The 27,787-nt window shown below is 46.8% G+C and overlaps 2 protein-coding genes across 4 annotated transcripts; one reads left to right on the forward strand and one right to left on the reverse strand.

Annotated features, from left to right (window-relative positions):
* Nucleotides 1-1,143: 1,143 nt before the first annotated feature.
* Nucleotides 1,144-17,022, reverse strand: pias4a (protein inhibitor of activated STAT, 4a). 3 transcript variants are annotated; one of them, XM_064330313.1, is made up of 11 exons: nucleotides 16,865-17,022; nucleotides 15,106-15,499; nucleotides 14,282-14,366; nucleotides 13,663-13,704; nucleotides 12,956-13,046; nucleotides 12,345-12,473; nucleotides 10,817-10,922; nucleotides 9,666-9,739; nucleotides 8,372-8,532; nucleotides 7,127-7,275; nucleotides 1,144-5,846 (listed from the first exon to the last, which is right to left on the reverse strand). In XM_064330313.1, the coding sequence occupies exons 1-11, from the start codon at nucleotides 16,895-16,897 to the stop codon at nucleotides 5,566-5,568; spliced, it is 1,545 nt and encodes a 514-aa protein (XP_064186383.1). In that variant the 5' UTR covers nucleotides 16,898-17,022; the 3' UTR covers nucleotides 1,144-5,565. The 3 variants fall into 3 exon arrangements, with proteins under 3 accessions (XP_064186383.1, XP_064186385.1, XP_064186384.1); XM_064330315.1 differs by lacking the exon at nucleotides 16,865-17,022 and adding an exon at nucleotides 16,719-16,838; XM_064330314.1 differs by lacking the exon at nucleotides 16,865-17,022 and adding an exon at nucleotides 16,299-16,622.
* A 3,798-nt stretch (nucleotides 17,023-20,820) lies between these two features.
* foxq2 (forkhead box Q2) lies at nucleotides 20,821-24,645 on the forward strand. The gene is made up of 2 exons (XM_064330316.1): nucleotides 20,821-21,560; nucleotides 23,782-24,645. Exons 1-2 carry the CDS (start codon nucleotides 21,111-21,113, stop codon nucleotides 24,139-24,141), a joined length of 810 nt encoding a protein of 269 aa, XP_064186386.1. The 5' UTR covers nucleotides 20,821-21,110; the 3' UTR covers nucleotides 24,142-24,645.
* Nucleotides 24,646-27,787: the final 3,142 nt, after the last annotated feature.

A 27,787-nucleotide genomic window follows, 5' to 3' on the forward strand; every position in this document is an offset into this window, starting at 1 on the left:
AGCCGCCTCGCGAGGTAGAAGCGCTAACCACTGCGTCACAGTGCCGCCCCTGGGCATGTTGGGATGGAATGGAAGGTTGGAGTCAGTGAGTGATACATCTCTTGTGACTGGTACCGTCTTCTGCAGTGATGCTTGCCCAGTTGGATGTAAATTTGCGGGGGGGGGGGGGACAAAGGGGGGCAGGAAAAGGGAAAAAATAGCAAAGGGGGAAAAAAATCTCTCTTGTTCTGCACCTGTGCAAATGTGCCTGACTGTATAGTGAAGCTTCAGTTCTTATCGCAGGTGCTTCTATTAATGTTTTTTTTAATTTTTTTAAATTTTTTTAAACATTGCATTGAAATCAGTTCAATGTCACATGAAGGTGGTAATAAAAAAGCCTTAGGCACCCAGACCTGAATTCAGCTCTGCCTTACTGCCAGAAGCTTCTCAAGCTTCACCTCACAATGCTTAGCTCCCACAGCTCAGTTTCCCGTGTAGGAGTTTAATCACACATTTAGCAGTCCGGTGGTGAATTGTTACCGAAAAACATTTTCATGACATCAAACCAGTTCTCAGTGGGCATTGCAACTGCAAAAATGGGCAACTGCAGTTGGTCATGGAGAACATTTTTCTTGGTCAGATTTAAACATGGCATACATATTTATAAACACATTTTTTTGACCCCCAGATCAAATTTAAGAAATTGTCAAAAAAATTAAAAACTATAACAGTAACAATGTTATCACAAATGTGACGAATACAAACCATGATACAGAGTAAATTTCCCAACAGTCAAGTCTTGCAAGTCTCTGCAAGTCAGGTTTACTTTTACTTTCATTTACCCTGTTTATTTAACAAAGTCCACCATAATAAAATAAGTAGCAAGACAGATGTTAATTTTTAAATTAGTTTAATGTATCATTCACACATAAAACAGGTGTTAACGTGTGGTCATACCGAAGTTCAGATTAATTCGATGGTATTAATAGAAGGTACAGCAACTAATCCCCCCCCCACCCCCACCCCCCACCGCACCCGCCGATTCCTTTATGACATCACACCCCATCTTTAACATTTTCCCCCCCCCCCCTTCTCCCCGATAAGCACCAACTGCACACTGGGACTTTGACACTCCTTACCGTTTTGGGAACAAGTGGAGTCAAATCAGGGTTTTGATAACATATCATTTATTAATTCCGTTGGCTTTCAATATGAACATATAAAAAAAAAAAAGACTTAACACACAAAAACATCTGGGATCGCAAGCCACACAACAGCCCGTGTTTCTCTAAGGTTTTAGAATCGGCAAGGATTGCCACTAAAAATGATTTCCATCGCACTTCCTGCTTCCAGTCTCCGTGATTCCAGCCCCGCCCTGAATGTGTACTAGCCCGTCCATTTAAAGAGCGCATGCTCACGGCACGTGTCCCAGTCGCCCGCACTCTCGCTACGGAGCAAATCTGCGGCTCTGAATTACGTCTGCAGCGGTGTCCTATACTCCTATGCTTAAAGGATAAAACAATAAAAGTTACATCAAATGTACACATTTTGTCTCAGCTACACGGTCCCCCCTGCCCACACACAGATCAATTGGCTGGCTTCAGAGAAAACAAATTATTTTTCAGAAGGTAATTTAAAAAAAAGAAAAAAAAGTGTGCCGGTCATATTGGGGGGGGGGGGGGTCAGAGCGCATGTAATTAAAAGACTCCATGAAAATCTTTTTCTTATGGAGTGCCTGGTGCCTGGTGTTCTTATTAAAAGCTTCCCTCATATCAGAAACCAACATTGGCCAGGTGTAATCAAACATTCTGACGGAAGACCGAATCGAAATGAAATTACGTTAAAAAAAAAAAAAAAAATCACTGGAAATATCAGTCTACAGCAGTGGGACAGCTGGACAGGTCTGGTTTCAGATCTGAATGTTTTGAACCGTTCAGGTTGTGGTCAATGTTAGGGAAAAGACTGAGGTAATATCGGCTAGCCCCTCTCACTGCTTGTCAACAGTGACCCTGATGTTCTGCGCATCACGCCTGGTGACCGTACAGCCCTCAGCAAATAGCACATTTGAGCATCATCACTAACCAAGAGGAAAACATGTCTGCCACTGCGGATCGGACTGCTTCCTCACACATCGGATGAGCTCGGCGCGCATCACGTGACCGACGGAAGCGAAGCAGAAAGCAGTTCTGACGTGTCTCTCTGCATCCATACCTGCAGACCTGCCGGTGTGGAGAGGACTGAGGAAACACCTGTCAACCTACAGAGCATTTGTTCCAACGCAATAAAAGAGGTTATGGTTCTGGGTACATTAAACCAAATATGTAAGCCGGGGGGGAGGAAAAAAACATAACAAACACCAAAGAAAAGGAAACACCTGTTTGTGGGTAAAGACAGAATAGGAAAACTCAAATCCGACTATAGCGCGTTTTCTTGAGATGAGAGGAGTCGGTCGACTACTCCCGCAGACGAACGGGTCATCACAGCAAAAAGGGCGGGTGGGGGGTGGGGGGTGGGGGAGGGTGAAGGCCAGACTCCCCCAGCACCGCGGCCAGGTCCCGCTTGAACGCCATCGACGTTCCGCTCAGCGGCGGGAAGAAGCAGAGAGAGAGAGAGAGCGCAGAGAAAAACGATCGCGTGCGCGCCTCGCGGTTTCTCCGTCTGCGCGGAGAACCTTCCGGGAAGAGGAGACGACCCCCCCCCTGCGGAGGGGGCGGGGTGGCTCGGAGACGACCGGTAAAGCCCCCGATCGATCGATCGCCCGCCTCTCTCCCTGCCTTCATCTGGGCTCCAACAGGAAACGCATCAGACCCCTCGAGGGAAATGGCGCCGCTGGCGTTCCGCGCCGGAGAGCGCGGCGCAGTCTAAAAGCCACGCCCCATTTCTGCAGCCGCTAAAACATCGGCAATCGAAAAACCGCTATTAAATTAAAATAGACACGTTACGACAATTATCAATTAATAAATACCGCTTCCTCTGAATTCTAAGAGAGAGAGAGAAAAAAAATAACAAACAAAAAAAAATCTGCGAGGAAGTTCTCTCCATTTCAAGCGTTAAGATACGTTTTTCCTTTCCCAAACATCACAGCATTCATCTTTTTCTGGGTAATACGGCTCAGCTCAATAATATGCAAATCCCTCCGCTACCCACTCTACCAGCAAAATCGCAAAACCAAGACACCCAGGCCAGGGCCTATACCAAGCACAGGACACTCCCGCCCGCCGCCCCCGCCCCGCCCCCCCCTTTGCATAAATACTCAAGTTCTGCAGTGTTTTCAGTGTTATCCACCGCTCAGTATACTCATACGGGCTTTAGCTGCTGCCAGGCGCCAAACAACCTTCACCAAACAGGGCGCAGGTTAAAATAAAATCGCCTGGACTACAAAAAAAAAACCAAAAGCAGAATGGAGCCAGAAGTATTTTTCACCAATGAAAATCACTCTCTGAATTTTAATCGCAGGGACAGCAAATCGCCGCGATTTCCATCCAGACCGCGACAGCCGACGAAAGAAATGAGGCTAACCGCACTTCAGGCTACATGAGCGACCAGCAAAACCCCTCGTAAGAGTAACTCGATCAAAACAAGTGCATTGGCAACAACGTACAATGGAATACGGAATGGAATATTTCAGAATGAGTACTTCAGAATGGGGGGGGGACTTAAAAAAAACCTATCCCCCATCCCACCAAAAGATGCAGGACACAGCATGCAGGCACCAGTGAGATGATTTTAGAACCTTCACTCCAGTGAGATGACTCTAGAACCTTCACTCCAGTGAGATGATTTTAGAACCTTCACTCCAGTGAGATGACTCTAGAACCTCCACTCCAGTGAGATGATTCTAGAACCTTCACTCCAGTGAGATGATTCTAGAACCTTCACTCCAGTGAGATGACTCTAGAACCTTCACTCCAGGGAGATGATTCTAGAACTTTCACTCCAATGAGATGATTCTAGAACCTCCACTCCAATGAGATAATTCTAGGACCTCCACTCCAGTGAGATGATTCTAGAACCTTCACTCCAGTGAGATGATTCTAGAACCTTCACTCCAGTGAGATGATTCTAGAACCTTCACTCCAGTGAGATGATTCTAGAACCTTCACTCCAGTGAGATGATTCTAGAACCTTCACTCCAGTGAGATGATTCTAGAACCTCCACCCCAGGGAGATGATTCTAGAACACCTTAACTCCGGCGTCCTCTCTTTCTCAGGTCTACGCTCACTGTAAAGCACTCAGCAAAAAAAAACAACAGCACTTCACACTTCTGTGAGCGGATAAAAATGGCACAGTAAAAACTAGCCCCTGCGGTGCTGTGGCACCTCTCCCCACAGCCTGCGATGCGCTCTTCCACATTACTGCATTCCAGCCCGAGAAAACAAAAAGGTTCTAGAATTCTAAGGGTTAGGACAGTGTGCTCAAAACGAAGCATGATTCTCTTTTTTTTTTTTGCCGTAAGAGTTTCCGCTGAAGGTAGAGCATTGACCTCTTGGAGGGGTTAACCTACTTTCGCGTGTCCTCCGGGTAAAACAGTCACGCACACCTCTGCGCAGTCGCAGGCAGTCCACAGCGAAACGGTGTCAAATGCAGCAGCGCACCTCTCTTTCGGTAGCTCCGCCCCCCCCCCCTCGCGGCCAGGCCCGGCGCAAAGAGAAACGGAGGAGGGAAGGAGAGAGAGAGACGCAAGCCCCCGAGCGAGTTCGATCTTCACGTCTGAAATTCCACGGCGAGCGACGCCCCTACTGACAAAGCGAATGTTCTCACCTCCACCAGCGGAGGGGGGGGGAAAAGAAACACAAAATAAGAACTTCAACAGAACCCCTCTCTCTCTCCAGTGTTAAACCAGAAGCAGAACTCCAGTCAATTACTGCCTCCTGTCCCCCCCCTCCCCCCCCACCCCAAAAGTAATTTTCCTGTCAGGTTTGCTACATTTGACTGAGGTAGGTTGCCAGCTCCTGGGAACAAAAAAAAAATAAAAGTAAAATATTTCTTTCAAATATGAACCCAAGAACAACAATCAATTCAGTTAAAATGACTTCTTTATACCTTCTCATACCAGCTAATTCCATTAAGAACAAAGTTGAACGTGTAATGGCCACAGATGAGGGGGAGGGGGGTGGGGGGGATTTAATATTTGCATCTAATCCCACCGTTAATGGTTTTCGAGCCTGACTAAGGAGTAAGCCCCTCCTTCCTCAAACGCCGAATGACCAGCTCGAGCCACTGAGTGCACAGCCAGAAGATAAAACAAAGATGCGATTAAGTGCGCGATGGAGAGAGGGAGAGAGGAAGGAGGGAGCGCGGGTAGGAGTGAAGGAAGGAGAGAAAGACAGAGAGAGAGAGAGATAGAGCGAGTTTAAACGACGAGGGAAAGACAGCGGTGTCTGGGTCAGCTCTTTTGCAGCAGTGTGTACACTGAAGGAGTCCTAACAGCTCCGGAGGTCGGTGGTACTCGTGTGTGTGTCTCCTGTGTGTAAGTGGGGAGGGAGGGGGGGGGAAGGGATGGGGGGGGGGGGGGTTTAGGATCTATCGAATGCTCTCAGCAGCTCTGAGCCCCAGCTGCTCTGTCAGTCTGTGTGTCCGTCCGGTCAGTACGCGGTGACCAGGTCCTTATCGTAGGCGTATCGGCCTCTTTTGGGAGGGGGGCTGTCCTGGCTGTCCTCTGTGTCCTCGCTGTCCCCCGCCGGCCCGCCCCCGTCCTCCTCCTCGGAGGAAGAGTCCAGAGTCAGATCGACCACTGCGCCGCCGCTGCCGCCGCCGCCGCCGCCCGCGGCTCCGCCCGCCGTCGCCGCGGCGCCGCCCGCTCCGGACTTCCCGGTCTGGCTGGTGCTGCTGTGCGCCGGGGAGAGGCCGTTGGCCTCCGAAGAGCCTGGAGAGGAGAGGGGCGGGGCCAAACACGTCAACGCCGGCGCACCGCAACGATTCCTTTTTCCACACTGCCGAGCTTTACCGACGCGCTACAGCACAGACAGAGCTGGCTGGAAACGCTACAGCACGGACACACTACAGTACAGACACGCTACAGCACGGACGCACTACAGCACAGACGCGCTACAGCACAGACAGAGCTGGCTGGAAACGCGCTGCGCTGCATCTCGCCTACTCCCCTGTCCACCGTAAGTGCTGTTGTTGTGTAAGTCGCTCTGGATAAGAGCGTCTGCTAAATGCCTGTGATGTAATGTGTCCTAACGGCTCAAACAGTTTAAAGTTAAAGGTCATTCTTCCCTCAACCAAAAGCAAGCATACACACACCCATGTGCACACAATCATATGCATGCACGCAAACACACACACACACACACATGCAAATCAAAGACTATATTAATGTTATACAATATCTTTGCTAGACTATTTATAGACTATTAAGAGCCGCTCTGGGCGCTAAATGGGAAGAAATATATTGCGGCTCTTTGAAAAAGGACCAAGAATAACAACTAACATTGTTCTTGGCATGAAATAGCAATTAAGAGAAAAGAGTTAAGACACAATCTCTTCAGGCTCTAACAAACAAAAACAGGGATGTTTTCTTTCAATTCAAAAATGAAAGTTCCACTGAGAGAACAAGAGCGTGTCGGTAATTAAAGTCATCAAAGTCAGAGGTAAACTGAAATCAGGAAGCGTTTGTTTACACGGGGCCGTCAATGTGGGGAACCGCCTGCCAGGATAGTTTGCAGAAGCGCGCGCCCTGAGGGGTATTCCAGTCCAGGCTTGACACAGCGCTGGAACCTCTGTGAGCGTTAATGAAACGGCAAGCCCAGACAGGCAGGCGGGAGGGCGGGCCGGCCTTCATCGCCCTCGCACTCATCGCTGCACGCTAACGTGCTCACGGCACGCTAACATGCTTATGGCGTGCTAATGGCACGCTAATGTGCTCACAGCGCGCTAACGTGCTTACTGTGTGCTAACGTGCTGACGTGCTTACTGTCCGCTAACGTGCTGACAGCGTGCTGACGTGCTTACTGTGTGCTAACGTGCTGACAGCGCGCTAACGTGCTTACTGTGCGCTAACGTGCTGACAGACGTGCTTACTGTGCGCTAACGTGCTGACAGCGTGCTAACGTGCTTACAACACGCTACGTCCAACGTGCTAGCGGCGCGCTGCCAATCCGGCCCCTGCTTTAGCGGAACGGGGGAAAGCGCGGCTCTTACAGATGTCCAGCACTGGGTAGTCGGGCGTGTTGCTGCGCTCCCTCTCCTTGTCCCGCTCCTTCTCGTCGCGGATCGGCCTCCAGGAGCCGTCGGTGAGGTACTCTATCTCCTCCACGTCCTCGGTCTCCTTCAGGATCTCAGACAGCAGCCTGGGTCCGGGGGGGGAGGGGAGAGGAGAGGGAGAAAAGAGGGGGAGGGGAGAGAGAGAGACGGAGGGAGAGAGAGAAAGAGAGATTTCACAGTTATACTGGGGAAAGGGCCCACAGTGTGGAAGGACTCAATAAATCAGGACTGGGGAGGGAGGGGGTGTTTGGTGTGTGTGTGTGTGTGGGGGGCGCTGGACTGTGAACAGCAGCAGTGGCCACACGGAGACCTCAGAATCAATTTGGAGGATAGGGGCGATATTTTACCGCGCTTAAATTGGGACTTTATCGCTTCAGACTTCCAACAAAAATGGTCTGAATACATTTATGCTGAGCATATTGCCTTAATTAAACGGAATGGAAGGAGGAGGAGGAAAAAAAGATTGTACAAGTCACATAAAATGTTCATTAAAGGCACTTTTGAAAAATATGGGAGCTCAATGACAGGAATTTGGGAGGTGTGTGTGTGTGGGGGGGGGAGGGAGGAGAGGTTGGCTCATCCTGCTGAAATATTGTTCTAACACACGGATAGGCCATGTGGTCTGGTGTGGAATTTGGACCACGCCAGGGCTGACCGAGGCCAGCGGCCCCACAGACAAGCGCAGTGCTGGTGGGCTTCAGCCAGCCTGAATGACAGGGCCTCAGTCACACACACAGCGCCCCCTGGAGTTCACCAGCAGAGCTGCACATGAGGTCCTCTGCATAATGACGACATTCGGTCATTTAAGAAATGTAGAGCGCAGCCCCGCGCCCCCCCCCCCCCCCCCCACCAAGCCACCTGCTGTACTGGGCAACCAATAATAAAATAAACCACAGGGAAACACTGATCTGGCAATTACGGAGGAAAGCACACTTCCTGGGTCAGCAAGACCTCAAAACCACTGAGCCCCACCCTCTTTTGGTCACATGACACCACATAGCTCACTCCTGCCAATGGCGGATAATTTTTTGGATCTATCTGAATCGACACTAAATTAGCAGGATCGACACTAAACCAGCGGGACCAACACTAAATTCAGACACGAGTGCTTCACACTGGGGAAGGAGAGGGTGGCCTGGGACAGATCTTTCGGCAGGGGGCGTGGGGGTGGCGTTCCCGTACCCGTCGATGGTGAGCAGCTCGAAGGGGGCGGGCTTGTCGCACACGGGACAGGTCCACGTGGGCTTCTTCTCGTTCATCTGCAGGAAGAAGACGGCGTCGAAGCACTGCAGGTGCGCACAGGTGAGCACCCGACAGGGCACGCCCAGACGCATCTTCACCAGCTGAGAGAGAGAGAGAGAGAGAGAAAGAGAATGAGAGAGAGGGAGAGAGAGAGAAACAGAGAGCGAGAGAGAAAGAGAAAGAGAGAAACAGAGCAAGAGAGAAAGAAAGAGAGAAAGGGAAAGAGAGCGAGAGAAAAACAGAGAAAGAGAAAGTGAAAGAGAAAGAGAATTTTAAAAATGCTATGATGCTACTGAGTGAGATATTCAAGATTCAAGATTAAAATTTGGCTTGGGCTTTCACCCATGCTGCAGCCATAAAAGACAAACATTCTACATACAAAAAACATACAAAGATGTTAGTGAATAAAAACATACAGCAAGGTTCCTAAAAGCACCTATACACAAACAGAAAAACAAACACATCAACAATAAAAGCAAAGATCTGCACAAATCCCTTTAATAAAAACAAAGATCCTCCAACGTCCATCCTGGCCTATTATACTACATAACATATATCTCATAAAAGACATTTGCGTGTCCCACATTGGCCAGGGAGGCTAAGAGGATGGCTAAGGGTGACAGATGTATGTACAGAGTAACAAACATAAACCCCCTCAACAAAAACCGAATTCCACCCCAACCCTGGTCCTGGAGACCTACCATCCTGCAGGCTTTCATTTCAACCCTAATTTGGCGCACCTGACTCTACTAATTAGCAGCCCGACAAAGATCTCTAGCTGTTGAATGAGGTGTGGCTTTGTTAGGGGTGGAGCGAAAACCGACAGGACAGTAGACCTCCGGGAACAGGGCGGAAGATCTCCAGGATCAGGGGTGGGCAGCCCTGGTCTAGCTGTTGAATGAGGTGTGCTTTGTTAGGGGTGGAGTGAAAACCTACAGGGCGGCAGATCTCCAGGAACAGGGCTGGGCAGCCCTGGTCTAGCTGTTGAGTGAGGTGCGCTTTGTTAGGGGTGGAGTGAAAACCTACAGGGCGGCAGATCTCCAGGAACAGGGCGGCAGATCTCCAGGAACAGGGCCGGGCAGCCCTGCTCTAGCTGTTGAGTGAGGTGCGCTTTGTTAGGGCTGGACTGAAAACCTACAGGGCGGCAGATCTCCAGGAACAGGGCGGCAGATCTCCAGGAGCAGGGCTGGGCGGCCCTGGTCCAGGCGGAGGTGCTCTGAACGCCCGCACTTACCGGACAGATGAGTGACACGCGCAGTCCCGTGGTGGCGATCTCGCTCTCCGGGTCAAAGCGCAGCTTGTCCTGGACTGAAGACAACACCACCGCATCACTGCACGTTCACGTTCACTGCCCTAATCAACCCTAACCCTAACCCAACACCACCGCATCACTGCACATTCACGTTCACGTTCACTGCCGCAATCAACCGTCTTTTTCTGTTACACCTCAGCTGGTGTTCTTCACATCTACACATAACTAACAGCGTTCACCCATTGCTTATTGTTTTCACAAAAATAAAACTGGAGATATTATTGCACTTATTAGAAATCTAACTATAGCCTTTTGACCTCAATATTCAAATACGCTCCCGTTGCACACTACAGGGTTTTCAACCTTGGAGCAATATGCTGTCCTAGGGGTATCAAACTCATGCCCTGGAAGGTGATGATTACTGTAGGTTTTTGTGGTGTCCCTTCAGTCAGCTGGTGTGAAAACGAGAAAGAGCAATGTGACTGCATTCTCCATTCTGGCTCAACTCGTTGCAGCCGCACACAGGGCCCTCCATTATGCGGTGCAAATGCACCGCAGACCCCTCCATTCTGGCTCCACGAAAGGCTCTCTGTAATCTAGTGGGACACTACTTCAGTGTATGTAGAGTACTGTACTTGCACACACACACACACACACGGACACGTGCACACACACACACACACATGTTCACATACACACACACACACACGGACAGGCACGCACGCACGCACACACACACGGACATGCACGCACGCACGCATGCACACACACACACACGGACATGCACGCACGCACACACACATGGACATACACGCACGCACGCATGCACACACACACACGGACATGCACGCACGCACACACACATGGACATACACGCACGCACGCATGCACACACACACACGGACATGCACGCACGCACACAGAGACGGACATGCACACACACACGCACACACACACACACACACGTACGCACGCACACACACACACACACACGCGGACGGACGGACACACACACACACACACACACACGGACAGGCACGCTCGTACGCACACACACACACACACACGGACACGCATGTACGCACGCACGCACACACACACACACACACACACACACACAGCCCCATACTCACTGCGTTCTCGGCAGCGCTCGGGACTCTCCACAGAGCAGTGCTTGAGCTGGCTGAAGAGCTCGGCGGACGTGAAGACCCTCACCAGGTACACCGCCACACAGTAGCGCTGCGAGCACAGGGAGGGGGCGGGGCAAATCAACCATGACCTCATCACCGATCGCCTGCTCAAACCCGGCACGTTCACTTAACACAGACACCATGCCATTCACTGATCTGCTCAAACTGAACACAGACACCATCCCTGTCACTGACCTGCTCAAACTGAACACAGACACCATCCCATTCACTGACCTGCTCAAACTGAGCACATTCACTTACACACACACACACCATCCCATTCACTGACCTGCTCGAACTGAACACATTTACTCAACAGACACCATCCCTTTGGGAATCACTACTAAGCATTACATCCAGCCCCCCCCAAAACACAAACAATCCAGAAAACACTCCGACAGTAATGCAGTCCCCACAGCCTACATGGTTAATGCACTTACTTTAACTTCAAAAAAGAGACCACAAGAGCGCAACAACAGTGTAAACCGACACTGAATAATCCATTGTGTAGCAGACCCTTTACAAACACAGCGAATGTGTGCTGTTTAGGGTACACAAACACAGCGAATGTGTGCCGTTTAGGGTACACAAACACAGCAGAGCGCTCCAGGGCTGGAGGACAAACGGGGGAGGCCACAGACGTAGGGGAAGAGCACTGCGGGACAGACAGCCAATCGTACGGGAAGCACACAGAGCAGAGCGGGACAGACAGCCAATCGTACAGGAAGCACACAGAGCAGAGCGGGACAGACAGCCAATCGTACAGGAGCACACAGTAGCAAGAGCGGGACAGACAGCCAATCGTACGGGAAGCACACAGAGCAGAGCGGGACAGACAGCCAATCGTACGGGAAGCACACAGAGCAGAGCGGGACAGACAGCCAATCGTACGGGAAGCACACAGAGCAGAGCGGGACAGACAGCCAATCGTACGGGAAGCACACAGAGCAGAGCGGGACAGACAGCCAATCGTAACGGGAAGCACACACAGACGCAGAGCGGGACAGACAGCCAATGCGGAAACGGGAAGCACACAGAGCAGAGCGGGACAGACAGCCAATCGTACGGGAAGCACACAGAGCAGAGCGGGACAGACAGCCAATCGTACGGGAAGCACACAGAGCAGAGCGGGACAGACAGCCAATCGTACGGGAAGCACACAGAGCAGAGCGGGACAGACAGACCAATCGCGACGGGGGAAGCACACAGAGCAGAGCGGGACAGACAGCCAATCGCACGGGAAGCACACAGAGCAGAGCAGGACAGGCAGCCAATCGCACGGGAAGCACACAGAGCAGAGCAGGACAGGCAGCCAATCGTACGGGAAGCACACGGAGCAGGGCGGGACAGACAGGCAATCGTACGGGAAGCACACAGAGCAGAGAGGGACAGACAGCCAATCGCACGGGAAGCACACGGAGCAGGGCGGGACAGACAGGCGGTCGCATCCGCGTGGGGGCGAGAGGCGGACCTTTCCGAAGTTGCCCCAGGTGACGTTGATGCGGTTGGAGGCCGTGGAGAGGTGCAGCCAGGGCGTGATGTTGATTGGGCGACAGGGCCGACGAGGTTCCACGCCAGGCTTATTGGAGGGGTAGTAACCCTGGCAACGGCACGAAGGCATGGTAAGAGGGGCATTCCCCATTTATCCCACAGCACTGACGATTTTAAAACAGCTTTATCTTTTAGATATAAATAAGCAGACAAAAATACACCTTGTTTAACGACTACGTCAGTGTAAGGATGTCCAATGCACACTGACACACTGCTATAACCGTATAGTATTACTGTATTTCAGGGCAGCCAAACCCTCTTTCCGGAGAGCTACTGTCACGCAGGTTTTCATTTCAACCCTAAATTGGCACACGTGATTCTACTAATTAGAAGCCGGACAAGATCTCTATCTGTTGAATGAGGTGCGCTTTGTTAGGGTTGGAGTGAAAACCTACATGACGGCAGATCTCCAGGAGCAGGGCTGGGCACATCCTAACATGAGCTGAGATGGTTTGGTGACTGGATCGCTAGATGCTGCCGTAGAGTCTACTGCACGACTCCAGAGGCTCAGATTGGCTGACGTCTGCTTACCGGTACGTGACAGTAGGACTGGTTCACTTTGACGGCAATATTGGGTGGGTACTGGTCCTCTTGCGCTCCGGTGGTGTCTGTGTAACAGATTCTGGAACAGACCGGCATCGACAGTCACACCGCAGTAAAACCTCACACAAAAATATCAGCGCTATTTGGAGGTCATGATTTAGCCACCGCAAGTCGTTTGTTCTTCGTCTTATTAGTCTTATTCCAGAAGGGACACAAAGATGTTGCTATTAACTCCCACTAAAAGCAAGGAGAAAAAAAAACCCTAATCTGCAAAACAGGGGAATATAACTAACTAGTCTACTATCAAGTATTAACTTTCAGGTTTTGAACAAAGATCTAATGCTAAACCCGAGTACAGAATGTTTGGAGTTGTATGGTAATCCACATATGGTTAGATTTGGTTTTACACAAAACTCTGTCTCATCTGACATTTTCTCATTTTGCATAAGGAGAAGCCGGGCCCTGCCACTCCATTTTCTCCGCTCTGGGGTTCCTTAAATAACAACAGCGCGCAGGAAATTTCCATTAGTAACCTAATTCTGAGTGCGCTTGCCTACACCTGTGGAGTCTTTGTGCTTAAAGTGAGTCCACTGACGGACTTCGCCGAGGTCACTAGCGTCTCAGGGGGGAGGGGGGAGGGAGGGGCGGAGCTCGACCGGCCTAATTGGTCGAGGAGAAAATTCTCGCATACTCACCGAAGAACCACCTGGACTGATTTTATCCCCGCGCGAAGCTCACTGCAAGAAAGAAAAACTGATGTAATGCAAGTCCAGCACAGCCCAACACACTGCTACTGTGTGCATTCTCCCTGGTTTGCAGGCTAACCGCAAGCTACGTTAGGCTGAATGACGTGCCCCTTGTCATTACACACTCTCGTGTTCTATGTCACCACCACAACAGTGTCACACATCATTACATCACAGGCATTTAGCAGACGCTCTTATACAGAGCAACTTACACAATTCTTACATAGCGTTTAGATTGCATCCATTTATACATTATATATATGAAGCAATGCAGGTTAAAGTACCTTGCTCAAGGGTACAACGGCAGTGTCCCACCCGGGAATTGAACCTGTGAACCCATCCTCGCCAATCGCCCAGAAAACAACTAGGTATGCACTGGAATTATCCAATAAAAATGGCACGCAAAGTAGCACACTTGAAAAAAGCGCCGCTTCTCCTTAAGCAAGCGGGCAAGGTTAACCACCGCTACATTTGCGAACGCGACGCTCGCACGCCGTACGCGCGGACGACATCGGAGCAGACGGCGATGGCCTGGCCCTCCGCGGCGGCGAGCCGAGGTGGGACTCACCTGGAGTTGCGGATCTGGTCCACCTGGCTCTGCGTCAGCTCGAAGACGCACGGGCTGTCCTGCAGCTTCTCGCTGTTCTGGGCAACTGTTGGGGGCAGAAGGGGCAGACTCAGAGAGGGGGGAGGGGCCTCGCCAAACCAAGACAATATACCAGGAAGCAGGCTTTTCCAGGGATGCTGTGCTGAAAATTCTTCATTTAAAATTTTTCATGGAGGAAAAGATTGCGCATCGTGTGAAAGATGAATGTTAATCATATTTTTTTTAAAACCCCATAAACATTACATATCTACCTGTTAAGCAGTGTGAACAGTTTACTACTCTGTCTTTGTCATTCAAAGTTATGCCACAAGTCGTTAAAACACACTGGGCTGGTTTCCCAGGAAAGGACTAAGCCTAGTCCAAGTTTTCTTTTTCAGCGAACATCACTATTGGGGAAATGTTTATAGATTTCTAATCCAAGACTAAGCTTAATTTGTGCCCGGAAAACTGGCCCACAATGTTTTACTAAGGCGCTCCCTACCCCTCCATAAAATTATGCGACAACAAATATTCAGGCTATATCAGGGGTGTCCAATCTTACTCAAAAATGGCTGGTGTTGGGACAGCTTTTTTGTTTTGGCCCAGCACCACGCTACCAGATTCAACTAATTAACTAATCGTGGTCTTCAACCAAACCCTTGATAAGTAGAATCGGCCGTCCTGGTGCTAGGGTAAAACAAAATCCCGCACCCACGCCGGCCACTTTTCGGATGAGATCGGACACCCCTGGTCTGTACAGTTCAGTCGCCACGGCGACCCTAGCCGCGCGGCGCGTGGCGACTCACTCAGCTCCGTCGGGGGCATGAGCGTCTCCAGGGTTTGGTAGAAGGGCAGCTTGACCAGCTTGACTTCGGCGGCGGGGGTCGGGGACGGCTTGGGGATGCCGTTGAGGTAGTCGGTGCCCAGGGCGTTGGCGTTGGCTGCGGCGGCGGGGGAGGCGCTGCGGGCGTAGGCCAGCGGGACCCCCCCCTCCGGGCGGCGGGCGGCCAGCCAGCCCGAGGCCTTGGGAAAGCGGGACTCGTAGAGCTGGCGCACGTTCTTCAGCAGCTCGGGGCTGTACTCGGTCTGGACCAGCCGCAGGGCCCGCCCCACCAGGTCCTGCTTCAGCCCGCTCTTGCTGCGGCCCATGGAGGCCAGCAGCGTCTGCAGGTCAGACACTCGGAAACTCTTCACCATGTTCTGGGCGGGGAAAGGAGAAGGGGAAGGGGGGGGGGGGGGATATGCAGCGTAACAGGTGTGAAGGGTGGGGTGGGGGGGAAGGTGGTAAGAAAGAGAAAAGCAGAGTTTAAAAAAAATGTAAGAAGGACATAGGAAGTTTTTTTATCACACTTCACTGCAATGGGGCTATTGGGTATAAATGTGCTACTTTGTCCAATATGACTTGTTCTACAGACAGTGTGTAAAAACAACTCCACAAGTTACTGCATGCTTTAAAGATGCAATGTGCTTACTCCAGGAAAAAGTATGATTCCTTAAAAACATATTTATATAGTTATAAATCACATGACTGAAAAAGCATTATTCCTTAAAATTGTACTTATACAGTTATACATTACAAGACAGGCCAAATACCTATGAATGAAAGCTAAGATCAAGTTTAAGATGGGGTTTTAATCATTTCAACATTGAGTGAACATATATTTTCCACTTAAATACAATGTGGACAAACTAATTTACTCATTGAATGTCAACAAAAAGTATAATAAATGTGAAAAATAAATAATTCATAGTTTTAAAAAACTGTCATTTACAACACCATCATCTCATGACGGGCCGTTTCTGATAAATCTCTATTACATGGCCCAAACCTCAGCAGATACAGAAAGCTAATTAGCTAACATTAACCACAGACACCCTCATTGTTCTTCCATCCATATCGCTAATAGATGTAATCCCAGTGGACATATAGTATCTACCCCGCAGCCCCAACGATGGTACAACACAGCTGAATATTCCAGGTTGCGCCGGCAAGGCTCACATTGTTAGCTAGCCTTAGCAGCCCACCACACTAAAACCTGGACCTGCTCACTGTTTGAGGACGCACACACGCGCAGTTTCATGCTGACCGCCGCTCTATATTGTTCACACTAGCTGCCTAGCCAAGTGCGTGTTAGAACGACGGAGCACACGATTATGTTTCCCAGCAAAAACACTTAAAAGTGCCCAACATATCGTGTCGTCAATCCTCAACAGCAATAACAAATACATACAGCTAGCAAAAGTAACATATAAGTTCAAGAACAAGCTTCATAATTAACTAGCTAACTATAACAGTTTCGCGCCGACTCCTTGTGATTGTTTTTATTTATGGTTAGCTAGCCAGCTAGCTAGCTAGCAAGCTATCATCATTCATTTCCCATATGTCCCTAACCTAGGCGCACTTGACAGCTCTTAGTACCCGGTTCCATATCTTTTACTATTATAATAAATTCGGACGGTGTAGGGTCCACCCCCTTCTCGTCTCTCATAACAGCCCGCCGTAACGCCCCTGCCCCGCAGCCCCTCTCCTGTCCCTTGCACCCGGGCGAACGGAGCTCAACTTGCCATCGCTTCCACCAGTTCGGCCGCCATCTTCATGCAGCATACCCGCGAGAGCCTAAGCTGAAAGCCCGTTCCTCTCCAATGAGAGTCAGACAGGTCACGTGTCCAGGGGCCAACAGTACCAATCAGTGCGACCTTACGTCACAAAACCACAGAAAGCGTTCTGAAGGGGCGTGATTACGAGGTTTTAAAAAGACAGTGCCGCTTAGAAAACAATCCGAAACAGGCTTCCGCTATAAAAGTAGGCCACAGCATCTCGGAAACACCCCCAGTTTGCTGTGAACTCCGCGAGCTTGTTTCCGGAGCCTGATAACCTTGAATCTGAACGGAGCAGCGGGATTACAGGTACCTAGGTTTGACATATACTCTGCACCGCGGAAGAACGCAACAACCATGCCCAATCCAATCCTTGACCTGAATTCCACTTCACGATTTTCGAGCAACCCTAAAATGCAGGGTCTGTATTAGCCAGAAAACACAATCATGCAGAAATAACTTCACAACTCCAGTGAGTTTTAATAAGAATAATGTCTCTGGTATTTAAATATAACAAACGCGAATGGGGCTTTAGGACACCGAGGTTGCACAAGAACTAATATCAATGAAACTGGATCCAGACTACTATAGGGACTATGCAACATAGAGCGTTTAAATGCTCCATTTCAGGTTTTACTTATTCCAGTGTCGTGCTGAAGACAATCAGTTAATGTATGAATGCGCTTGTATTTATTTGTCGGATACGTGTTTCTACTAAATTTGCCAAACAACTTTTAACTTTTTGACCTTACAACTTGCTATACGAATGCAGATGACTAACGCTGCTGTCTTTTGGTGGTTATATTCAATCATAAATATAAATTCAGAAAATAAACAGAACTATTTAATGTAGTCATTCGCTAGTTTTGTTGTAGAGGAATGTGTTGTGGCTGAGCTGACTTCGTAAAAAAAAAAGTAAATGATGCAAGTATTATACCTCTGTTGAGATAAGAAGGGTTGAACATGTCTGCGGCATTGTCTAATATCACGCTTTGCTGCTGGTAAGACATGACAGAAGACAGAGTGCACTTGTTAAAATATGCTACCTTGTATGGACAGAAGGGGGCGCTATACACCACCACTCGTGAAACTGCTTGTAGAAACGTTTCGTTGTGCTGAAAAATCCCCCAAACACATTCTTGTTTTTCAAAACCACATGACGTGTGAAATGTAATCCTGTCTCCTAAACCATGTGAGCCCAATGATAATGTACAAAAGCATTTCCTGTTACCCATAATTGTCATATATATATATATATATGTATATATATAGTAGTTTTTTTATCATGACAAGACAACAGCACGTACACCTGCCACAGTGCATATAACCAATTCAGTGTTTAATTTGACTTATGTAAATGTCTTTGAAAAGTATATTATATACAGTAGTTTTTGTTTTAATCATATGTATCACATAACCAATCGGAGCCACTCTCACAGTCCGGATGAACAGTTAGGGAACCAGTACATTTGACCACTACCTTTAAACCTTTTGCATAACCTCTTATAAGGAATTGGAAATATTTTTGACCAAAATATTTCAGACAAGATGGATATTGAGATTTATAAAACTTTCATTATGAAGAAACCTCAGCATGATCACACTTTTAATATAAAACACACATGCTGGCTAATTGCAGAAAAAAACAGTGAGCCAATATGTGAAAATATTTACATGTATATCTTTAAGCAATCAGGTTTTAACTCTTGAACAGTGTCTTCTCTAATGGCACACATTTCTTGACGTATGGCTTTGGTAGTCCTGTATTGAGCTCGATTAGTCATGCAGTATTTGGTTATATACCGTACGCTGTAATCGTGATCAGGCGCTATTTGCACTTCCATCTCGGTGTCGGAGTCAGACGCTGCTAAGTCCGGGGAAGGGCATCTCGGCTGGCGTTCCCAAACATTAAGCCTTGGTGCGGGCGTGCTATAATCGTTCCAGGCAAACAGAGAAGGCACAGCTCCTTTGTTGAGTCTTCTCTGTCCCCCAGTCGTCACAACGAAATCACCTGTATGGAAGTGCCTACTACAGAGGCGCGTGTTTTGAGTGGGACTGAAGTTGTCTCTACGGATCTTAATGAGCCACTGAGCCCGTACTTCAGGATCGATTGGAAACCGATGAAAGCTAATCTCCGAGTTGTACCTCGACGAGTTAGCACATCGAGGCACACAACAATGTAGAGAAGTTTTCTTCTCTTGACGTTGATATATTAATCGTTTCTCCTTAATCTTAAAAACACTCATGATCGCTACTACTATCTAGGTCTTCCCGTAATTATCCTCACAACTACTACAACAGGAAACAGTGATGCACACCACGCATTGCCCGGAAGTTAAGAGACGCCATCTTGTGCACCGGGAGAAAAGCCAAGTGGACATATTTACTTCGATGTACACTTACAAATCCTTGTTTATCCTTCTGTATATTAAAAACATAATTGGATTGTACTGTCAAGTTCATCTTATTGACAAAAACACTTTTCACATGTGCCAATGAGCCAGGGCGCATAGTCTGGTATCAAATCTGGATTTTGCCAGTGCTGATTGTGGCTGGTGAACCTATAGGATGGTCATGCCCATGGTCTTGCTCAGAAAGGTAGGAATTTAATTGGCAGGAACCAGTGTCTTACTGCACAACAGCAACCCCGTATGGTCAATCAGGTAACAACAGTCTACGTGCACTTTAAAAGTCCTCCAACTCAGCATCTTACTTTGACCAGCTTATATGGTAAACTGTGGAGTGAAATCGCGCTGTGGCTGATATCATTAGTTTCAGAGGAGGGCATATGCTGATATTCACCCCAAGGTCAAATACCAAGGGATTAAAAATGCCTAAAAACAGAGCCTGTTTTTTTCTGAACGTGTTCTCTGGTCAGCTTACTAAATTCGTACAGGAGGGATATGCAATCATGACATAAGATGCAATGCAACTCATATTTCACAGTGGTATGAGTATGGAAGAGTCATTTTGATGGATTTACAGGAAAATGCACATGACATAAACATTTGCAGCAACAACATAAACTACAAGCCTGAGAGATACAAAGCAAAAAAAAAAAAAACCCTGTCACATTACTACACATCGGTCATTACAAAGCAATTCGATAATGTATGTACAGTCAGGGTTTTTTTAAAAATACTCTCAAATATATTTTTTTGTTTGAAAATAAAAAAATGCCTTTCCAAAAATGTATCCGCAAGTAACAATCAAAATGGCGGCGAAGTAGGTTGCTTTGCAGGGGGCAGAGGCATAAACCACGCATAAAATAAAATACATACATGCAAATGCATATTCAAATGCATTTCAACTCATTAGTCATCAAGTTTCGACTCAGCATTTGAAGGCTGCATCAGTTTCAGATTTCAACCATTTAAGTTTTCAATATATGCATTTCAACACATCAATAGCCCATTCTAAGTACACTCTTTGTGCTCCTGCATTCGCTACCATGGCATCGATGCTTGAAGTGCTTTCCTACCTCCTCCTACCCATTCATCCGTTGCCCACAAGTCACTTAAGAGGGATAAAAGGGTCCGGAAGCTTCTTGGAGCCGTTATCCTATAAACACCGTGTCCTGCTAAATCTCAGTGTGTAATCTTTCATAATTACTGAGCTTTGCTGGTGGTTCTATTAATCTTCCTCTCCAAGATGGCACAAGCCCCCCCCCAACCCCCCAAACTCCCAGGGTCCCTCCAACTGTCCTTCTTCGAGAGGGGTGCATTTGGGGACATTTAAATAGAGGCAACTTTCCAAAGAGTGCAAAGGACACAGAGAAGCACAGGTGCAACCGCTGAGGCTCATGGGAAACGTCTGCGCCTGCAGAACCGACAGATCAGGCTGCGCGTTAAAAGAAGAACGTCAGGTCCGTGACGAACGTCTCCGGTCAGTTTTGTGCAATCTGGGGGCGGTGGGGGGGGGGTGGAGATGAACCCTGACATGTTCTGACCGCCTATAATAGCACGGGGCCACGTTTAGACCGATGTTCATCCTTGGAACGCCGGCAAGACGCAATACGGGGTCCTGCTCTGACTTGCAATACCCTGTGAAGGGAAGAGCCATTATCAGTGGAAAAACAACATCGCATTTTTAAAGTAACAACTAACCTGAAAGTAGCTGTTGTTGTTGTTCCACAGCGTAGGGTAGGTAAGAGCCGTGTCGACTTGCAGATAGACACTTGTGTGTGTGTGCGCTGAGCCGTTTGGCACCTGAGATGGAAAAATCAGCCGGGACAGCGGAGAGCGCAGGCGGCAGCGGTGGACGGGAGCGTCTGGGAATGCGCTTCACCATCGACTACCTGCTGTTCAACAAGGGGCGGGACGGCCCCGGAGGGCAGCCCGAGGCACGGGCCCACCCAGCGGACGCACAGCCGCCCCGTGGCGTAAACGGCGAGCCGGGCCCGGGGAGCCCAAAAGAGAGCTTCAGCCTGGGGCTGGGGAGCCGGGGGAGCCTGGGGAAAGGAGCTGAGGGATCGGAAGAGAGGAACGAGGGAAACGAGGAAGGAGGACAGGGGAGCGCCGGCTCAGACGACCCCCAGGACAAGCCGAGCCAGTCCTACATCGCCCTCATATCAATGGCCATCTTGGCCTCCGGAGAGAAGAAGCTGTTGCTGTGCGATATCTACCAGTGGATCATGGACCACTACCCGTACTTCAAGAGTAAGGTACGTGCAAATCCGCGGAAGGACCTAGAAGTGGAAAAGGGGTTTAAATAAAAAAAAAACCCTTTTTAAAAAGCGCGAGGGCGTTTGAAAGGAAGACAGGGAGCCAGGAGCAGGAGTGGAGTCGTTAGATTAAACATCGGTTCCATGTCTTTTCAACCAATGTGCTGTACAACATTAAATTCTGAAATTCAGCAATTAAATTCTGAAATAAAACTAATTTTCCACATGCTGTTATCCACTCGTATATGTAAGTATATCCTTATATTACATATTTTATAGTATAATTCATGTTATAAAAAATACATATTTGAGATATTACTTTTGAAATTGCTTAAATTTCTCATCTTCAGCAAACGTGATCTCCAACCAGTAAGAGGCTAGATAATTGACTAGGATTTAATACAGGGGTGCACAATAAGGGCCAATCCATTTCAGGATTTTGTGACAACATTTGCCAACATTTATTGAATTGGCCCAATCATATCTTGATCTGACATGTGTGTAAGCAGCAGTTGCAGTCTGCCAGTTTATCCAAAATTTCACTGTGCTCAAGTACAGGAGTGAAGCAGCATAGTTTATAGAGCTGTAAGAAATTGTAACCAGTTGGAACAAAAACCAGCACACAGATCGGCCCTCCAGGACCGGAGTTGTGCACCCCTGATTTAATACATTACTTTATTCATTTTTGTTCACTTCATGCCTTTCGAAAATAGATTGTTGTTGAATCTGTTCAACAGAACTAATCGCAATGGTTATATTGAGCAGGTGTACTTGAATTCAGGACTACCTTTTATACAAAATCACCAAATAATTATAACACTGTGATAAATGCCATATGAAAACCTTGATTTTTTTAGCACACATGCCAAACAAGCTCGAATCCAGGAAGTACAGAGGAAATACGGCCTAAGACTGGCCAGACAGTCTCAGTCAGTCCCAGAAGGCTGATGCTTATCCCGGAGATCACACGAGTACCCCTGAATCAAAGTTATTGCCCCTGACGACAACGCCGCTGTGGTGGCAAAGGTGCGACGTCAAAGAAAAACTGCCCGCTCAAAGAGGAAGGGACGTATTTTATGCCACGTAGTAAACTCTATGGAACAAGGCAGCGGACAAACCAGGTTATGGCCATTTTACATCATATTTCAAGGCCATGACTAAAGCGACTTCTCAGGCACAATGGCAGATGTAGCTGCACTCCGTGTGTGTGTGTGGGGTGGAGGACTGATCTTGTTGTTGGGATGTCTGTTGAGTAACGCAATGGTTTGGGTAATCCAGTTGACATAAGGCTAACTGCTTACTGCTAAGAACCAACAGGAGGTCTTTGCCAGGGGAAACAAGAGATTTACCAGAGAGGTTTAAGGTGGTAACATATGACAATGGCTTCTCAGGAGATTTGGTTATAGTTAAAATAAATTTAAAAATCCACCTTGATCCGATAACGCAATTTGTTCCAATAACAAGTTGCAACTCCAAGTCCACTTAAAACGTCTGTCTTTCTCAACTTCTGACCTTTATAAAGTTATAAAAATGGTGTGACAAACACGAACAAACAGGCAGAGATCTTGTGTGACATCATAATGCCGTTAATCCTTTTTACTTCTGAAGTCTTATTCTCATTTGATGGTCCGGCCTCAGTACCCCTGACCTCTCCTAAGCTGAGAGAAGATAGAGAAGATGGCATTATGCCCTGCTTGCCTTGTCCCTATGGGAGAAAGGGATGTAGTAATGGGCATTGAGCAGATGTGCTCTCCTATATTGGCTAGCATCTCTTATTGGTTGCATCACACACCAAAAGATTGGTGCTTTTTGTGATAAAATTTGACTATTGCTCGTATGAAGAAATCAGTCACAAACAATCCACTCCAAGATCTTAGGTTAGGCTATTTATTTTAATTCTATATATTCGACCATATTGTTTTGTTTTTTGCCTTGTAGTTTGTTTTTTCGTATGTTCTGGTGCAGTTTGAAGAAGTTTTGCCAGGTCTTTTTTTGCGATAAAATCTGGCTATTGCTCGCATTAAGAGTTAGAGAGTATTAAGAGTATTCTCAGTGTGTTCTGGTGCAGTTGGAGGGTTTGTCAGGTCTTTTTTAGTGATAAAATCTGGCTATTGCTCGCATTAAGAGTTATAGAATATTAAGAGTATTCTCAGTGTGTTCTGGTGCAGTTGGAGGGTTTGTCAGGCCTAGGCTCACCCGTCCCATTTTGCGCCCCCTGCAGGATAAAAACTGGAGGAACAGCGTGCGCCACAACCTCTCCCTGAACGAGTGCTTCGTCAAGGCGGGCCGCAGCGACAACGGCAAGGGCCACTTCTGGGCCGTCCACCCCGCCAACCTGCCCGACTTCTCCAGGGGGGACTACCACCGCCGTCGCCGCACCCGCCGAAGGATTCGGCGAGCGGTGGGGCAGATCCAGTGCCCCGTGCCTCCGCCCGTCTACCACCCCGTCCCCCGCTCGCGGGACACCCCGCTATGGGGGCTCCCTCCGGACCGTCCCCTCTCCTGTGTCCCAGCCGGCGTGTACTGGAGCTGGGCCACTCTACCGGCCCCCCACATCCCACCCTACCTCTCTCTTATCTGAACAAGCCCTTTACCGCTATACTATCTTGGTGCGCATTTCTCCGCTCTTTGCTCCTTCCTGTTGGCTTGGGAGAACAGCTACATTTGAATGCACTGTACTGGACACTGTGATATTTCAGCAGTACTGTACAGCGATACTGTGATCCCAAAGATTTATATAATGCTGCTGTGTTATTTTTCCTAAAAGTTAATACTGAAAGGTACTGTGTTAGCTTCTGTTATCCTGGCAGAAATAAGCGTCCCAAATCTTGAACAAGATTTAGTTTCAGTTGTTTCATGTTTTACATGTTGATGTTTGTTTCTCTTGTGTACTATATGTAATGTTAATGTTATTGAATATAATGCTGTAAATAACTTGTAAAATACAAAATTGTACTTATATTTTATAAAATATGACTAATAAAATTTTTAAAATTTTCTATTTCATTTCATTCTGTTAATCTATGTCATTGTATAGATTAGATCAATTACCTGCACCAGTTTGATCAAATATGAGGTCATTTCAGTTAATGAAAATATCAAGAAATATCTGTATACATCATATGTATATTAACTTAGCTCAGAGGTAATTTCTGTATGAGCATCAGCCAGTGTTAAAAGTTGTTGCCTTACATGACACCGAATGTAAACTTAGTATCTCCTGTTTGAATCTTCAAGGTTGAGAGATTATGTTAAGATCATAATCAATAATGAATGCTTTAAAAAAATCTCAAATGTATTGCATTTCCTGTAGCTGAAATGCAAGTTAAGATGGCTTTGCCTTCTCAGGGAACCTCAACTAAGTTAGGACGCCATTTAATTTTGAGCCAAGGAGCTTACGTTTTTAGACGTCCCTTCTACCCCACTTTTTAAAATTTATTTATATATATATATATATTTTTTTTTTTTAAGTAAGCGAAATGATTTGATACACTGATAAAAAATGCTCTGGTTATATCCCCTATCAGAGAAGTCACTCATTTCATTTTCATGCAAAAACACATCTGCCACACACGTAGGTATACAAGATGTGCACGTATGTGCCCGTCGTGCTTATCTGCCCATGTGTCAGTAGTCTGCAGTGTGTTAAAAGTGAACACAGCCATTTGCCAGAACTCAGTTTAAGAGCTAATCTGGATCAGATCCTGGGATGGCAAATCTTCAGCACTCTAAAGACTAAAAGCAGCCTGTCCAAAGCTGGCTTTGGGGATAAGGCCACAGATAAGCTCCGAAATCTCCCAGTAGTTTTCTCGAAAAATAGGAAGCTTATCACACAACGTAATCTGCTAACTCGTTCTGGGGCTAACACTCATTGTCGAAGCAGCAGAGAGAGAGAGAGAGAAAGAGAAAGAGAAAGAGAGAGAGAGAGAGAGAGAGAGAGAGAGAGAGAGGGAGAGAGAGAGAGAGAGAGAGGGTGGGACAAGGAGACACAGTGGGAAAAGAGAAATGACTGGAAAAGCGAGAGAAAAAGAAAGGAAAGAGATGCAGAGATAACTTTTCAATGGTTTCAGCTGAAAATAAAAATCAATAAATGTTGCCAATTTGATTATTTTTTTATTCAAACAAATGAATGGCAAAAATAGACAAATGTGTGTTACTATTGCATGGCAAACATGGCTGGTGGAAAGACTATATATACTTACTAGCTGGCCATATTCTCTTATCCAGAGTGATGTACAATGAGTGCAAATGAAGAAAAGGCCTATATTCCTAGGGGTTATATTACCAACATCCCAAGTAGCAACAGGAGAAGGGGGAGAAATTCACTTCAGAAATCTAACAGTCTGGTATGCTCCAATTTTAAAGCCTCTTATGTCCCTCTGCTGCCTGTCCCAGGCCCCCCCTTTTTAATTAGGTGCAAATCCATCTGACTCATTTAAGTACTCGTTTACCTTTTTGTCTATTTTGTTTGTGCAGAAGCTGAAGCTCCTAATAAAGTCTAGGGAGCAAATGAAAGGAGGGTTGCTTCAGTTAGATGAGCAGGAATTCAAAAACGGAAACGGCTCAAATAGGCCGTTGTAAAATATCTTTTTTCACAGTTACTTGTCACAACGAATTCCAGCCAAGCTTGTTAACACAGTTGTGGCCATATTAAAAACCAATGAGAACCCAGGAAACACAAAAATGTATTACTAAGAAGCGGTTGCAGATATTTCTTTGAAGATTTTTGGAATTCCCTCTTACTTTTGGATTGAAACAAGAATTCTGGCACAGCTGACGTCTTTGAGGAATTAGAGGGTCGGGAATATTTCCTTGAGGAGTTTATCCCACAAGCTGATAAATCTATGACAAACCTAAAAACATAAGACGATTGTCTGTATAATCAGTTAACATTAAACCCTCAGGGAGACTTAATATCTTAAAGGTTTTTAAAAGGACTAAGTATGCAAGTAATTTATTTGGTGAGCCAGGGTGATCTCAAGATCATCTAGCAAATTATCTGCCCTACAGGACTAATTATAATAAATTTAAATGAGCTGTAGTCATTAGTTAATTAAAAAAGGAAAACTTCTTTGTTTGTATTTTAGATAGATGTTGTATTCATTCAAAATACACAATGGCATAACACTGCAACAGCAAATAAGAAAAATTTCCCCCTATTTGTGCAATGACCAATCCATCTAATTAGAATTTAAACACCCAATCATACAAATCTGTCCATTGGTTCAGTAAAAAAAAAAAAAAAAACTAATTTGGATGACTCATTTGTTTAAGTCCTAGAAAATGGCACACTGTAGTAAATCCTCTTCCATTTGCCAGCTTTAGGGTTTTAATTCCAATGCATATGCTGTACGCTGGCAAGAAACAGGGAACAAGTCCCCAACACACACACACACACACACACGCACACAAACACACACACACGTACGCACACACACCAGTCCTTCATAACTACACATACTTGATTCAATTCTTCGTGAGTACACAATATGGATTTCTGTAAGCCTAAAGGTAATATTCTTAAATTAAAAAAAGATATAAATATAATATATATGAATATGTGTTTTTAAAATGTGTTACCATTTCTTATTACTTACTGAAAACACTATGTTCACATGTCCAGAGTGAACATCTATGCAGGGTTTTGTGTCTGATTACAAATATTGTATTTGTGGGATTTTTGAAATTGTATGAATGGGCAAAAGCTACATCGTTTCATGAAAATATTATTTCTACATAAATATGACATTTTAGTAATCTAATATTGCCATTGCGCTTTTGCAGCTGGGTAATTTATTTGTGTAAATAAATGGCCCTATTCCTCATGTTTGAGGGATACTGCAGTAATTGCTTTTAGACTTTGTGGTAATGAAGACCACAATCTTGGTTGTGTATCCAAGCTTCTGCCAATAAATATCCAAAACCAGTTTTATGAAGGAGACAATATTTTTCCGGACAGAAATTACTGGACACATCTTAAAAACTGAGGGGAGGGGGGTGGGGGGTAGATTGATTTTCTTTGTGACACTAATTCACCATAGAAAGTGTGGTTTCAGATTCATATTCCAGGGTTTCTACAGTTAATCTAATCCTAATCCAATTAAATACTTATTTCCATTTCATTTTTATTTACATCAAGAAAAGCATCAATAGCACAACACCTGGGAAACCCCCTCCTTGCCCAACAGCCTAATATGATGATACAGTACATGGCAGGAAATTACATA

Source organism: Anguilla rostrata, chromosome 4 (genome assembly GCF_018555375.3).
Source record: "Anguilla rostrata isolate EN2019 chromosome 4, ASM1855537v3, whole genome shotgun sequence".
Lineage (NCBI taxonomy): Eukaryota > Metazoa > Chordata > Actinopteri > Anguilliformes > Anguillidae > Anguilla > Anguilla rostrata.